We start from the raw sequence: 16,864 nt of genomic DNA, 5'->3' as shown, positions 1-16,864 counted from the left end.
CTGACATGTTTTTTTCATAGTATTTATGACTCTAAGGAATTTTATTACACACTTTTCTTTTTTTTTAATTGCTTGCCTTCCTGATAACAAGCGAGCCATATGAATTGTCTTTATTCACTTGGAATCCAATCACCAAGAGAATAACATATGTTCAATAAACTGTTGCTACTTAAAATAATTACATTATTTTAATGTTGGACTAATTAAAAGATAGGGTGAAAAATCTTTAATCTTTTTAAGATGTGGTTGTATATATATCATTGCAATGAACAGATGAATATTATCATCTTAGAAAGCTCTGGAGGTTTGCAACCAAGATTGGTTTATGTAGCTACAATCTCACACCACTCATAGGGCCTAATTACAAAGGATCTCATGAATATTATGTAAATGAGTGCTGTAGGAGAGAAACTATCTAGAAGTGCCATATATAGTATTCAGAATGTCTTTGAAACAATTTGGCCCCATTAGTCTTTGAAAGAAAATAGCGGCATTAAAAACTCCAGAAGCATGGAAATATTACTACTTTCTAGATAAGATTTTTTCTTACAGACAAGGTAAATCTGATTATTTTATCCCTTTTCTAATTGTGTCAAGAACAACATAAAGTTGCCCCAATCTCATTTTATTTAGAATTAAGCAATATTAAAACACATTTTAAAGAGGAAAATATTTTTACTCAAAATTTTATTATTCTAACATAAGTTATTTTCAAGTTTTAAAAATTTGTTTAGGCCGGGCGCGGTGGCTCAAGCCTGTAATCCCAGCACTTTGGGAGGCCGAGGTGGGTGGATCACAAGGTCAAGAGATCAAGACCATCCTGGTCAACATGGTGAAACCCCGTCTCTACTAAAGCTACAAAAAATTAGCTGGGCATGGTGGTGCGTGCCTGTAATCCCAGCTACTCAGGAGGCTGAGGCAGGAGAATTGCCTGAACCCAGGAGGCGGAGGTTGCAGTGAGCCGAGATCGCGCCATTGCACTCCAGCCTGGGTAACAAGAGCGAAACTCCGTCTCAAAAAAAAAAAAAAAAAAAAAAAAAATTTGTTTAATTTCACTTCTAATCTTGGTCTTATTTTAGATAGGGATGATGAGGACATGAACACAATATTACATCACCTAATATTATAAGGTTAACATTCTTCCATGGAATTACCTAATTACCATACGTATAACTTTGCCAAAGTGATGTACTATTATCTTCTTAATTTTTCTGATTGTTAGATATTAGGTTCTTTTACCCCCATAATTATTTTCCTATATAATTTTTCTTCTTTTGTACTATTTCCTTGTGATATATTTTGAAGAGTTAGATTATTGACAGGTTATTAACAGTTTTATAACTGTAGATAAGGAATTTCCACCAAAGTTGTATGAATTTACAAAACCAGCAGCAAAGTATAAGCATGCCAATATTTCCACAACTGTCCCAGCATTGGGTATTACATTGTTTAATGTTACTAATTCATTATGTGAAAATAATAACATCTCACTGTTTCGTGTTCTATTTTGACATAAATTAAAACATTTTTAAATTTTGTAACTATTTTCTTAAGAAACATTTGAAGAAACATGCCAGGAGGCAGAATTTGTCATGTGAATAGCAAACAATAGGATGTAAAACTGAAAAAAATTGAAGATAGTGCATTAGAGAGAACATATGATTTGATAACATTTATGCTTCTGTTGCATTATTATATGTTTAGTCAAACGTAGAGTCACAGGAACTTAAGCACAGGAAATATATACAAATTTCCAAGTCATCATTATCAAAAATCTAATATAATTGTTTGAAATAAAAAAAGAATAAAAATAATCCTACCCTATTTACAGTTTCTGGACTCTTATCACTTGGTTCTTCTGGGATTTTAACAAGGAATTTAGAGGTATCAGCCAACTGAGTATGGGTTGGTAGTCTTCTGACAGTGGGGACAAATGTGAAGATCAGAGGTTTGGCTTCAGAACCACCAGCAGAGACCTATGAGACACGCAGTTAATTAGACTTTCAGCCTTGTCAAAGGTTTATCTTGACTTTATTCTCAATATAACATGATATTTATTTCATTTATTTTGATAAACTACCCAGTGTCCTGTGATCATGTATATGGCTGCCAAAGTAAACACCTATAAAAATAGTCATAATATATCAGAATATTTTTTATGAAACCCTTTACCAGAGAAAATAATACAACCCCGGGAAGATCCTGTTGGAGGGGATGGCATAAAACAGCGGGTTGGCAAGCTGATCAGCTGGAATCTCACAGAGCATCTCTATCTCAGTGAGGTCATCACGAACTCATCATCTGGTCTGTTTCAAAACTGCCTTTCATCCATTTAACCTTGGGTTTGCAGGTTTAATTTATTGACTCATGATCAATAAGCATGCAAGAAAATTTCCACATTTATCATTAGCAAGAATGCCAAAATACAAATTTAAAGTATCAGAATACCAATGCTACTCTAATGGATATGCCTTCTCCTTCATTTATTCTCAACTTATTCAAAAATAATTGTATGAAGTATTTGCTGTGTGACAGGCACTCAGGAGGTAGGAAAACAGTGGTGAACAGGAAACAGTCAGTAGACTACTCACAAGAAGAAAAAAGATATTAACAGACTACTAAGGGAACAGTGATGAAGGATGCCTACCCAACCCAGGAAGCTTCATAATAGGCAGCACCTGAAAGTTAAGTCAAGGTGAAGAGGATGATACAGAGATCCAAAGCTGAGAAAAGGAGATGAGTGGAAGCATGGAAAGCAGCAGAAGGGGAGAGTGTATTAATCTTGGACTTTGTTCTGTTGACATTGTTGATGGAAACATTACATGGTCATATTAGAATTGTAGATAGATAAAATCTGGTTTTAAAAGTCACAAGCCTAGACACAAGAATAAAAAGCCAAAAGCATAAGTTGGGGACTAAATGAGAAGGGAGAAGAAAAGATGATACTGTAGATTTCTCTTTTAAGAAGTTTGGATGAGAAGTAAAAAGAGAGGTTGAGAGTAATTAGAGAGGGAATTAGAGTCAACAGGGTACCTTTATTTGTCTTATAATGAACTTGAGCATATCTATAGACTGGGGGATGGGTGAGGGAAGAGGAGGAAAGGGAAGCAAGCCCCAGAAGGAAGCAGGTGAAATAAGTTAAAGCAGCAAGAAGACAAATATGGTCTCCTTTGAGACTGGAAAAAAAGGACTAAGATGTAGAAGAGCTCACAGACGTGGTAAAGTGGTAGAAATAGAAAGAGTGGGAAGGTGATAAGAACCACTTTTTTTTTGTAGATAAAACTGTATATATTTATCATGTACATGATTTCTTGAAACATATATACTTTTGAAATAGTTAAATCTAGTTAATAAATACAGATCCTCACATAAGTATCATTTTTGTGTTGAGAACACGACATTATATTTGCATTTTTCTAATAATTGTCAATAACTACAGTCACTATGCTGAACAACAGATCTTGTGAACTCATTTCTTCTATCTAACTGTAATTATATATCCTTTGACCAACATCTTCTCAAGCCCCCTCCCTCCTACCAACCACAGCCTCTGGTAACCACTATTTTACTCTTTACTTCTATTAGATCAACTTTTTTAGATTCCACATAAGAGTGAGATCATGCAGTATTTGTCTTTCTACTACTGGCTTATACTGCTTAACATAATATCCACCATGTTCATCTGTGTGTTGCAAATGACAGAATTTCATTCTTTTAATAGCTGAATAGTATTCCATTGGGTATATGTACTATATTTTCTCTATCCATTCATCCATTGATAGAAACCTAGGTAAATTCCATATCTTAGCTACTGTGGATACTGCTGTAATAACATAAAAGTGTAGATATCTCTTCCACATACTTATTTTATTCCCTTTGAATATATACCCAGTAATGGGATTGCTGGATCATATGGTAGTTGTATTTTTAATATTTTGAGGAACCCTCATACCATTTCCGTAATGAATGTGCCAAATGACATTTTCACCAACTGTGTATAAGTGTTCTCTTTTCTCTACATCCTCAGCAACACTTATGCTTTGTTTTTCTGATAATAGTCATTTTATGGAGGGAGGTAGTATCTCATCATTTTGATTTGCATTTCTCTGATGATTAGTAACAATGAGCGTCTTTTTCATTATGCGCATCATTTTCATTCATACCTATTGGCCATATACCTGTTGGCCACTTATATGTCTTCTTTTGAGAGATATCTATTCACGTGTTTTCTCCTTTTTTTAATTGGGTTGTTTTCTTGCTATTGAGTTGTTTGAGAGTTTTTTTATATTTTTTTAGTTACTAACCCTTTATCAGATGTATCATTTACAAATATTTTCTCCCATTCTGTAGGTTGTCTCCTCACTCTATTGATTGTGTCCCTTGCTGTGCAGAAGCTTTTTAGTTTGCTAAAATCCTATTTGTATATTTTGCTTTGTTGCCTATATTTTTCAAGTCATATCCAAAAAATCATTGCACAGACCAATGTCATAGAACTTCTCCACTATATTTTCTTCTAGTAGTTTCATAAGTTTCTAGTCTTACACTTAAGTCTTTAATCCATGTTAAGTTTTGTATGTGACGAAAGACAGAAGTCTAGTTTCATTCTTCTGCATGTGGATATCCGTTGCCCAATATGCCTTATTGAAGAGACTGACTTTTCCCCATTGTGTATTTTTGGCACCTATATCAAACATCAGTTGGCTGTAAGTGTGTGGATTTATTCCTGGACTTTCAGCTCTGTCCCATTGGTCCATGTGTTGGTTTTTGGTTACTATAGCTTTGCAGTAGCATACTGTGAATTCAGGGAGTGTGATGCCTCCAGCTTTGTTCTTTCTGTTCAGATTGCTTTGGTTATTTAGGGCCTTATGTAGTTCCATAAGAATTTTATGATGTTTTAATTCTGTGAAGAATATCATTGGTATTTTGATAGGAGTTGCATTGAATCTGTAGAACACTTTGGGTGTTAGAAACATTTGAACAACATTTATTCTCCAATTCATGAACACAGTATATCTTTCCATTTATTTGTGTCTTTCTCAATTTCTTTCATCAGTGATTTATAGTTTTCAGTACAGAGATCTTTAACCTCCTTGGTTAAATTTCTTGCTCATTATTTTATTTTTTTTTTGTAGCTATTATAAATGGGATTGCTTTCTTCATTTCTTTTTCAGATTGATACTGCTAGATACACTCCTGATTTTTGCATGTTAATTTGTTATCCTGAAACTTTACTGAATTCACTTATTAAGAGCTAACAGTTTTGGATAGAATCTGAAATTTTTTATATATAAGATCCTGTCACCTGCAAACAGGGTCAATTTAACGGCTTTCTTTCCCATACTGGATGCCTTTTATTTCTTTCTTTTGCCTAATTGCTCTGGCTAGGACTTCCAGTCCTATGCAGCATAGAAATAGTGAGAGTGGGCATCCCTGCCTTTTCCAAATCTTATAGTAAAAGCTTTCAGCTTTTCCCCATTCAATATGTTAGCTATGGATTTGTCATATAGGGCCTTTATGATGTTGAAGTATATTCTGTTTATACTTAATTCATTGAAAGTTTTTATCATGAAAGAATGTTAATTTTTGTCAAATATTTTTTTTCTGCATCTATTAAAATGATCGTGCATTTTATGTTTTTAATTCGGTAAATGTGATTTATCAAATTTATGGATTTGTATATTTTGTTGAACCATCCTTGTATTCCTAGGATAAGCCCCACCTGATCTTGGTAAATAATACTTTTAATTTGCTCAAGTTCAGTTTACTAGTAGTTTGTTGAAATTTTTTGCATATATGTTCATCAGGGATATTGACCTGTAGTTTTCTTTTCTTGTTGTGTTCTTGTCTGGTTTTGGTATCAGGGTAATGCTAGGCTCATAGAATGAGGTTGGAAGTATTCCCTCCTCTTTAATATTCTTGGAACAGTTAGGGGAGAATTGGTCTTAGTTCTTCTTTAAACGTTTGGTAGGATTCAGCAGTGAAGCCATCAGGTCCTGAGCCTTTCTTAGATGAGAGATATTTTATTGCTGATTCAACTTCCTTACTCATGATCATTCTGTTCAGATTTTCTATTTCATATTTCATTCTTGGGAGGTTGTATGTGTCCAAGAGTTTATCCATTTCTGGCAGCTTCTCTAGTTTGGTGGTATGTTATTATTTATAATAGCCATTTATGATCCTTTGTATTTTGTTTGTATAAATTATAATGTCTCCCCTTTATTCTCTGATTCTATTTATTTGTCTAGCTAAAGATATGTGAAATTTATCTTTCCAAAAACCAACCCCAACACCACATTTATTCACTCATCTGTATCTCTGTTCTTTTTTATGGCCTTCAGTCCTACTACTATGCTCCTAGTAAAACCAACCCTCACTTTAACACTTTGCCTTCTACTTTCTTTCACTTATTCAATGAGGCTTATTAAATGCCTACTAAATGCTAGGCACTATTCCAGGGGTTGCTGCCATAACAAAAATCCCTACCCTCATGGAGTTTACATTCTCACAAAGGGAAACAGACAGACAGTAGACAAATAAATAAACAAAATATGTAGTACTATTTCCATAAGTGCTATGAAGACTTGCTATAAGTCTATTGCAATAACCCATAAGAGATAAACTGGTGAGTTGAATTCAGGTTGCCACAGTGACAGTGGTAAGAAGTATTAAGATTCTGGCTACATCTTAAAGAAAAAGCATAGAATTTATTGAAAAATTGGAGGTGGAATATAAGAGATAAACAAAAGTCAAGATGGGTAGAAGATTTTTGAAGTGAATAATCACAAGAAACGACACATTATTCACTGAAATGGAGAAGACAATAGTTGAAGCTGATTTAAAAATAAAGATCAAATTTTGTATGCCAATATACATCCAAGTGGAAATGTGAGTATGTGAGTTAAGTTCTGAGGAAATTCTGTACTGGGGATAAAATTGCTAGACTTGTTAACCCATAGACAGTATTTAAAACTAGGATACTAGAAGAGATGAATAAATGTGTCAACAGAAATAGAAAAATAAGAGGCTTAAGGCTGAACCCCACAGACTCTAACACTGAGTGATCCACCAGCTGAGGAAGAACTAGCCAAGGTGGTCTGGGAGTTTTAAGGAAGATTTTAAAAGGCTGAAACATCACTGACAGTAGTGGGAAAGAGAGCTGACCCAGAAACAAAATTATTAACAGTCCATACTGAGGGCCCAGTCCAAATATAAATCCAGGAACAGTGAGGCAATTTGCTTGGCTATTTGATAGTCTCTCAAGGAATGCTGAACTGCCCATTATGGGAACAGAGGAAGTACGTTATAGCATTACTAGTTTACGTTTGGAGCTGGTTTTGGCAGGATGTGGTGAGTATAAGGAAATTAAGGGTACTGGTGAGGGTAGAGCAAACGACTGACCATGGAGTTTGGTTTGTATAGATAAGGAAGAAGAACCCTCAAACTGAAGGAACTAGAGGTCTCCGTAGCTCAGGAAACAGAGTTGATACAATGATGACTGTTGGAGAGAATGGATGGGGTCATAATATGATATGAGAGTTTACTAATTTAATTATTAGAAGTACAGTTATTCTAGATGATTCTAAATTCCAGGCTTGGGCATTAAGTCTGAGTAGATGAAAGGAAGGCTACTGAACTTGTGAGGATCAAGGAAATGTGAGACAAGAATGCTGACAGGGTCAACTCTGTGAAAAGGAGAGCCACACGAGGCAATGGCAAGACTGAGCTGGAAAGAGAGGCTGATAGCTGGTGGCACAATCTTTAATAAACGTGAAGCTGGGGTTAAGGCATCCTTGGAACAGACTATATGGGAGGCTAGGCTATTAGAGATTTTCTTCTTTTTAAAATTAGAGATATTCTTTGGGCAACTCGAACAAATAAATTTGGATATCCTTGCAGAAGATTTCATCCAAATGATAGAAGGGCCTAACGAACTAACTCTGGACTACTTAGAGGGTACAATTTCCTGGTAAATAAAACATACCTTATGGAAACAATGTGCAGATAAACCCTCCTAAGCCAGTTTTAAAAAGTTTTACTTTTCAATATTCTTTTCGCCTTTAAAGATGTGTGTCATTATTTCCTCGTTGTAGTTGTGTCAAAATTCCTGGGTGGCAGCTTACCATCAGGAAGTAATAAATCGCTGCTTTATTTTGTAGGAAGGAACATTAGATCCCTTGTGAGATTTGAGGGGCCTGCTCGTCTGATCAGCAATATATAATACAGCAGACTTTCTAGATGTATTGTCTTCTAGGGCAGTTTCATCACATGAATAATCTCATCAATATCATGATAGAAAAGAGAGTGGTTTTGGCAAGGAAATTACTGAGGAAGTTCAAATAATCCATTCTATAATTTCATTTGAGTAGGAAATAAAGATAATTATTTAGGAGTAAAAAGGTGAAATCATGACTTTGTCCACAGGTCCTGCAACCAGGTCCACACTTATCTTCTTATGTCATGACTATAGTTCTATCTTAGGTTCCATCCAAATAAAATTTAAATAATGACGTATGAAAGCCTTCATTATAAGCACCCCATGGTTACAAAATACATATAACCATTATAAGACTAAGTAGCTTTATGTTCTAAGCCATATACAATGATGAAAATTTACTTCTTCAAACACCTTGCACAATTTGTATAATTAAATGCTACTTAAGTATCTAAGATACAAATACAGCTCTGCAACTGGTGTATCACAAACTATGGACTTTTTAAAAGTTGACAGCTATAACTTTCAGTGAATAAAGTGGAAATGAAGTATTAATGCAAACTGATGCTTCAATGACTAAGGTATGCTTTTACAACAGTGCTGTCCAAAAAACTTCTAAACATAACCACACACTGACAATAATCGCAACTGAAAAGGATAAAATCTATCTCTTTCTAATTTATTGTTATATTTTCCTAAAGAAACATACATATCCTACATAAAATTTCTTCACCAGTGTAGGAAAACAATTTTTTTTAATTTCAGTTTAACCAATATGTGATATTATTCCAGAAAACACAGAAACAAGAAATCTAAGAAGACTAAAGACTTATTCATCTTTCTGGTTTACTGTTGGAGAATAACGAGATCAGAGATAAATTCCTATCCACATACATATCTTCAGAAGAATAATCACAAAAAGGGCAATCATTTGGTATCCTCTTTTGAGCTATCAGTACAATATTAGCTCTTTTCACCACGTTTACTTAGGACCCTTAACTTACCAGGGATCTAATACTCATTTGCAAAGAATTTCAGTTGGAAAAGAATTTGAAATTATACTAACTATGCAATGTAACATTCAGATAAAGAGCCAAATGTTAGCCAGGAGACTATTTAATCCCTGGTATAGGACGGAACAAAAAAAATTTGCTGTTTACAGCATACTGTGGCTAAGTTCCAATGTAGCCTGAGAATGAATTGCTATGGTGATGAAAAATCATTTTCCACAAAGCAGCAACAGATGCATGTTAACAGCATTGCACTTGTTAATTGACAATTAACACTTTCAGTTGTCAATGTTATTTAAATATTTCAGTTTCTATCCTTGGAAAACTGTCTTAATCACAGAAATATGAGATAAAAGGATTAAAATCTTTTTCTAAATATGCTTTGAAATGCTCAAAATCTCTAAGACCATCACCTTCTCACTGGATAGCCTAATAATTTGAGAAATTGTTTTCTCCCATGCCATGCAGGTTAACAGCTCCTTTGCTCAGTTATGGGCTCTAATGCCTTCCTTTTTTATATCTCTCTGAAAGTTCTCTTCCTTCAGATGTTGACACCCACACTCACAGATGGCCTCTAGCCTTCTGCTAAGGCATTACAGGGTACCTTAGTATTATCACTGTGCCAAGGGCAATCCTGAGCATTTTCTTTGCCCAATGAGCAGTTCTGTCTTTATCAGCTTGCCTTTTCTCTAAGTGAAGATAGCATTTCATTTCAATATACAGACAAATTTATCTACAGCGGGTAGCTCTCCCTCACATCCTTGCAGCAAACACCACCACCACCATACACTGCTTTTAAAAGTTACTGAAAGCATTAAGCAAAGGCTTTCCTTTTACCTGGGGTGTGGTCTGAATGCTCCCTGATAAGATGCACGAGTTCATTTGGAAGTAATTGTTCCCGCAGTCACTCAGAAGCCCCTGTTCTGAAAGCATTGATTCATCACATAAGGGAGCGAGCAAACCAATGACTGAGGTGGGAAGGGAGCCTCATACTAAAACAACACACACACACTCACGCAGAAAGAAGAAATTCTAAAAAGAGGTAAAGCAGAATCATTCCTGAATCGAGGAATTGTGTCAACTCCGAAGAGTAGTTTCTGTTTTGACAATTTTAGATTTGGAACTTCATGAGAGGTCATACTAACTGCTGAAATAGAATAAGTAGAAGTTTTTGTTTTTGTTTTTTTTTTAAAGAACCAATGATATGTGTTTGCCTTCTTTTCTTTTCATGCATGTATTCTAATTATATATTCTGTGAAAGGAAGAGAAAAGCCAGATTGTACAGCAATAAGAAGCTGATTGAAGGCCCTTAGCATCTGCCAATCTCAATAATCAGTTGGTCACACACAAAGAGAACATTTAGAGGTATAAATACATGCAAACACTGTGTCCAAATAAAGAACTAGAAAACACACAGCTATATCAAAATTTCAGTTAACTTAATCCTTAGTATATAAATCGTAAGCAACAATACAGGAGCATCTGTAGTGACTGAGGTTATGCTATTAGCAAAATTATCTCTAAAATAAATCTTGGAATCAAATCCTTGTAAAAACAAAATTTCATTCCAAGGTTCCTGGAAGACAGTAAGAATCCTGACTGCAGACAAACCTTAAAACTTCATATGTGAATTGATTAGAGTCTTCAGCTTTCAGTATTTCTATTTTCTAAGTATTGATTTTTCTCCAAATCTGTAATATCTACATTTGTGCTTTGGCAGTGAAAGATGTTGTATCTAAAGAACCAGTTATAGACCAAGGCTATGGGAAGGAATTATTATTTTAAAAACCTAGACTATACCTCTTCACATTTTCAATGTTATCAAAAGCCTGAGATTATGGAAATAATGAGTAAAATAATTTCTATAAGTGATTCTATTAGCACAGTGGGAGAAACTATTCTAAACAACATAGCACACTTTGACCTAGAATATGGTTTAAATTTCTGAATATAAGTGCACATTATGAAAAAAAGCTATGTGCCTTCTTCTATTTTTACACATATTTATGGATACTCAAAAGAGAATACAATCCCCTCCTGCCCTCAAAAAGCTTATATTTTGAGAATATAAAACAAGTATACAAATGACAGAGATACAAAGTGAAAAAAGAAAAAGTCCCCTTAAAGAAAGTCAAATCAAGAACTAACTGCCATTCACAATTGCTACAAAGAGAATAAAATACCTAGGAATAAAACTAACAAAGGATGTAAAGGACTTCTTCAAGGAGAACTACAAACCACTGCTCTAGGAAATAAGAGAGGACACAAACAGATGGAAAAACATTCCATGCTCATGGTTAGGAAGAATCAATATCGTGAAAATGGCCATACTGCCCAAAGCAATTTATAGATTCAATGCTATCCCTGTCAAACTACCTATCACCCTCTTCAAAGAACTGGAAAAAACTACCTTAAACTTCATATGGACCCAAAAGAGAGCCTGAGTAGCCAAGACAATCCTAAGCAAAAAGAACAAAGATGGAGGATCACACTACCTGACTTCAAACTATACTAAAAGGCTACAGTAATCAGAACAGCATGGTACTGTTATCAAAACAGAGATATAGACAAATGAAACAGAACAGAGTCCTTGGAGGCAAAGCCACACATCTACAACCATCTGATCTTTGACAAACCTGACAAAAACAAGTAATGGGGAAAGGATTCCCTGTTTAATAAATGGTGTTGGGATAACTGGCTAGCCACGTCCAGAAAGCAGAAACTGGACCCCTTCCTGACACCTTACACTAAAATTCACTCCAGGTGGATTAAAGACTTAAACATAAGACCTAACACCATAAAAACCCTAGAAGAAAACCTAGGCAAAACCATTCAGGACATAGGTGTAGGCAAGGACTTCATGACTAAAACACCAAAAGCATTGGCAACAAAAGCCAAAATAGACAAATGGGGTCTAATTAAACTCCAGAGCTTCTGCACAGCAAAATAAATAATCATTAGAGTAAACCAGCAACCAACAGAATGGGAAAAAAATTTTGCAATCTACCCATCCAACAAAGGGCTAATATCCAGAATCTACAAAGAACTAAAACAGTTTTACAAGAAAAAAACAAACCCATTCAAAAGTGGGTGAAGGAAATGAACAGACACTTTTCAAAAGAAGACATATATGAGGCCAGCAAACATATGAAAAAATACGTTAATCACTGGTCATTAGAGAAATGCAAATCAAAACCACATTAAGATACCATCTCATGACAGTTAGAATGGCGATCATTAAAAAACCTGGAGACAACAGATACTGGAGAGGATATGGAGAAATAGGGACACTTTTACACTATTGGAGAGAGTGTAAATTAGTTCAACCATTGTGGAAGACAGTGTGGCCATTCCTCAAGGATCTAGAAATAGAAATTCCATTTGACCCAGCAATCCCATTACTGGGTATATATATCCAAAGGATTATAAATCGTTCTGTTATAAAGACACATGCACATATATGTTCATTGCGACACTGTTTACAATAGCAAAGACCTGGAACCAACCCAAATGCCCATCGATGATAGACTGGACAAGGAAAATGTGGCACATATACACCATGGAATACTATGCAGCCATAAAAAATGATGAGTTCGTGTCCTTTGTAGGGACATGGATCAATCTGGAAACCATCATTATTCAGCAAACTGACACAAGAAGAGAAAATCAAATACTGCATGTTTTCACTCACAGGCGGGTGTTGAACAATGAGAACACATGGACACAGGGAGGGGAGTATCACACACTGGGGTCTGTTGGGGAGGACTAGGGTAGGGACAGTGAGGGGTAGGGAGGTTGGGAGGAATAATATGGGGAGAAATGCCAGATATAGGTGACAGGGAGATGGAGGCAGCAAACCACATTGCCATGTATGTACCTATGCAACAATCCTGCAAGTTCTGCACATGTACCCCAGAACCTAAAGTGCAGTAATATACATATATATATGTGTGTGTGTATACATACGTGTGTGTGTATATGTGTGTGTATATATGTGTGTGTGTATAGAGATATATATATATCTATACATATATCTATACATATATCTCTACATATATCTCTATACACACACACACATATAAAGAAAAAGTCCCATACTGTGGTTCTTCTTAAACTACTGCACACATGACTCCCCTGGGGATCTTGTTAAAATGCACTTTCTAAGTGTGGAGATCTGAGGTGTGGCCTCAGCTTCTGCATTTCCAAGGAGTTCCCAGGAGATGTCCTGGGAGCCCCACCCCAGATCCGCTGCTAGTGTGTTACACTTTGAGTAGCAAAGACAGGGAATTTCAGAGGGTGGTGTTACAGCCACCTGGAGTGCAGTAGTTCAAGGTGGTGGCATGTGGGCTGCACTTAGAAAGACGGGGAGAAGGAGATAGGAAGGTTAAATGGAATATCACTTATTTCAAGCAGAGGGAGAAGGCTGGATTGAAGACACCTATTAAAACAGCAAGGGAAATAAGTCATAAAGCATAGGACCCTGGAGTCAGACCATCACTAGCTGTGGGCCCTCAGACAAGTTACTAAACTTCTTACAGACTCAGTCCTCTCACCTGTGAAATGCGGGTGAGACTAGCTCTCATTTAATAGCCTTCTTGTGAGGATTAAAATTAAATTCAGTGTGTAAGAATTCCACAGATTCTTAGCTCTGTGCCAGGGAGATTCTTAATACATGTTACTCCTGTTGGTATTGTTGTTTTCCAGTTTGATAAATAACATAAATGAGAATAAAGGCAAGTAAGACAAAAATAAAGTAAGTTAAATCTCGGTAATCAAAGATCTTGAATTAAGATGTTTTAGCTTTATTCACTGAAGAACAGAAATGGAAATATTAACATATATGTATATATAGGAATATATATGTATAAAATATATATGTATGTATTGATACTACCCTTTGATGTTTTGATTTATATATAAATCTTAAATAAATCTTAAGAAACCACTCTTATCTCAAAGTTCTAGAAGAAGTGACAGTCCAGATTTTTGTCAGTGGTCAATCAGTTTATTTCAAGTGAATTCAAACTGCTATGAAACTCTTCTCCTACATCTCATTCTGTACTTTCCCCTCTGATCCTTTCTTTTTCTCATTCCCTCCCCCAAACATAAAGCAATATTATTTAATTAAGTTGGCATAATCAAATTTAGAAGAGAAAAATACTTTAGCCCCTACTCTTCCTGCTCAAATGCTTTCTTGAATCATTTTGCAACATGAGAACCAATTAAATCAATTCATTATTTTGACATTTTGACATTTTGCTCTGTGTCTTATTGGTGACTTTCCCCTAACCATTTTCTTTCTTTTGTTTGATTAATAATTGTTGTTATAGACTATTTCTTATAATAATAGAAGTCATAATTTTTACTTAAAAACACATAAATGGTCATGCATTATAACAGTATGCTTCAGCCATCTGGATAGTAGCTACATATAGCCTCAAAGAGCACATATATTTTGGATAATTTCTATAGAAACCATTCTGTATTTAAATAGAAAGTGATGGCACCTGGTCAAAAAACAGGCACTAGTCTTGAATGACAAAAGAGCATATGAATTACCTGGATGAAGAGCAGAAAAGAGTCTATCCTCTAATTGCAACCACTTTTCCATTGACAAAAAGAATCATCCATGGTCTGCCCAAGACCCTTAAGTATTTTGTAAACACAAACTTTTAATGATCTCTCTCCCACTAAAGAACACAAACTGCTCTGCTGAATTTTTTTTTTTTTTTCAGAAAAAAATAGTTTGTCAAAGTTTGCAACAGATGAAAACAATCCAAAATTCTCTTTAAAATCTGGCATTATCGATGGCCGAAGCAAGCATTCTTCACCATTATTCATAAACAGATATTAACGGCAATACCTTTCAGCTGAAAGACTCTTAAAACATTGTTTTTAAAATAAGTAATACAGAACAAATAATCTCTTTTCCTGACATGGGAAACAAATTTGAGAAAATAATAAATTAGTCCGTGAAAGTTTGCCAAGAAACATGTAAGTGATTAAACAGATCCAGCTGCCAAGGCTATTCAGGCATCCATTTGTCTGTTTTTATGCCTTCAGCTTGATAACAGAAGGTACTAGAAGCCCATTTATTTATCTTAATAAACATCTATTGAGTGCCAGTCACGATTCTAAGCTCTGAAGACATAAAATGATAAACGCTTGGAACCTGTTCCCAGCATGGCTTATAGTGTCATTAAGGAGAAGCCTTCACTAGTGACAGGAGCAGTGAATGAAGTCAGAGAAGGGTAACAAGTCATGTACAAAACACAGGCTGCATGGGCAATGGATATCAGGTTGTTTGGGGGGGGGGATTTCACTTTTAGCTTCTGCACCTCTACATCCTGTTTCTGGCAAACACTAGGACACTTCTGCTCAGCCCTTGGTGCATTTTTCCTCTAAAGATGGAAACCATTAGTCATTTGGATCTTTGTCTCTCAGGTAATGGATGATTCCAGAGATCCTAATCAGGACAAACCCAATTCACAGACTCAGAATTGAGTGTACAATACTTAAAGTGAATCCTGACATCTCATCAACGGTATGTGAAATTCCATTATAGTCTAAATTTGGCCTCATCTGTATTGGACACAGGGATTGTTTCTACTTCTGTTATTACTGCTTACAGTATTATAATGCTATAAATTATACGGAATATACTGCTATAATTATATAGTTATACGGCTTACTCTTCTCCTTGGGGTATATCTTTCTAGTTTAAAAAGATATTAGTAGTCCTCAATTAAAGTAAACCAAAAGCTTCAAAGTACTGTTTGACCTAACAAGATATTCAGAAAGAGGAACAGAGACAACAATAGGAAACATTTATCCATTAGGAATAAGTGTATTTGGTTCACCCTCTCTTTGTTGAATTACTTTCTTAGCTTGGTTTCAGACACTCCATTTCCTTTCAGTCCTCCTCCTATCCCCTGGACACCCCTCTGTCTGCTTTGTGCCTTCTGATCCCTAAGCTTTGACGTAGCCCAGGAGTTACTCCTTGGTGATCACATCCAGTTATTTAGCTGTAAAGAATATTTATAAGCCAATGAGTTCCAATGTATTTCTCCAGCCTGGATGGCTTCTCTGGATGACTTCACTCACACAATTAACATCATTATTGGAACACCTCATAGATATCTGAACATCAGTGCATCTGAATCTGAATTAATTGCATTTCTTTTGAAGTTGTTCCCCACCTCCCAAAATTTTCCTCACTTCTTCAGGTATTTTCTACCTATTTCTAGTTGCTTAGGCTACAAATCATGAGTTCATATTATTCTTTTTGGTTTTTCAGAATCCCTCATCAATGTATTAGTAAATGCTGTTGACTGTCCCTTCAGAATAAATCCAGAAAATGAATATATCTCACTACTTCCACTTCTAACATCCCAGTAGCGGAACCTGCCGTCTTCTTTCTGAATCATTGCCTCCTAACTTGTCTTTCTGCTTCCACTTTGCCTAACTGGTCTTTCTGCTTCCACTTTGCCTCCTGAGTGGATGCTCTAAAGAACCATTCATATCCCCTTAAGGCAGAAGGACTTATTCTCCAGCTGCAGGGAGTGCTGTAACTACTCAGTTGTCAGTCCTCTTCAGGAGCTCTTCTCATTTGAATAAAATTTAAAAAAAAGAAAAGAAAAAA

At 35.5% G+C, this 16,864-nt stretch overlaps 1 protein-coding gene across 13 annotated transcripts in view; it reads right to left on the bottom strand.

The window, feature by feature from the left end:
- Nucleotides 1–16,864, bottom strand: part of LOC108314151 (muscular LMNA interacting protein) — a 269,710-nt gene that overhangs the window by 147,135 nt on the left and 105,711 nt on the right. For 8 of the 13 annotated variants that reach the window (XM_017542898.2, XM_017542908.2, XM_037743614.1 and 5 more), the window contains one exon: nt 1,821–1,976. The exons of 1 other annotated variant lie outside the window; for it this stretch is intronic. In XM_017542898.2, the coding sequence (XP_017398387.1) occupies nt 1,821–1,976 (156 nt within the window). Of the gene's footprint in view, nt 1–1,820; nt 1,977–10,059; nt 10,301–16,864 lie in introns of those variants that run through there. 4 more of the 13 variants (XM_017542897.2, XM_017542901.2, XM_017542906.2 and 1 more) reach the window with 3 other exon arrangements.

Source organism: Cebus imitator, unplaced genomic scaffold (assembly GCF_001604975.1).
Source record: "Cebus imitator isolate Cc_AM_T3 unplaced genomic scaffold, Cebus_imitator-1.0 Scaffold148, whole genome shotgun sequence".
Classification (NCBI taxonomy): Eukaryota; Metazoa; Chordata; class Mammalia; order Primates; family Cebidae; genus Cebus; species Cebus imitator.
Note: the sequence above shows the minus strand (reverse complement) of the source record. Positions and strands in the feature narration are given on the sequence as shown.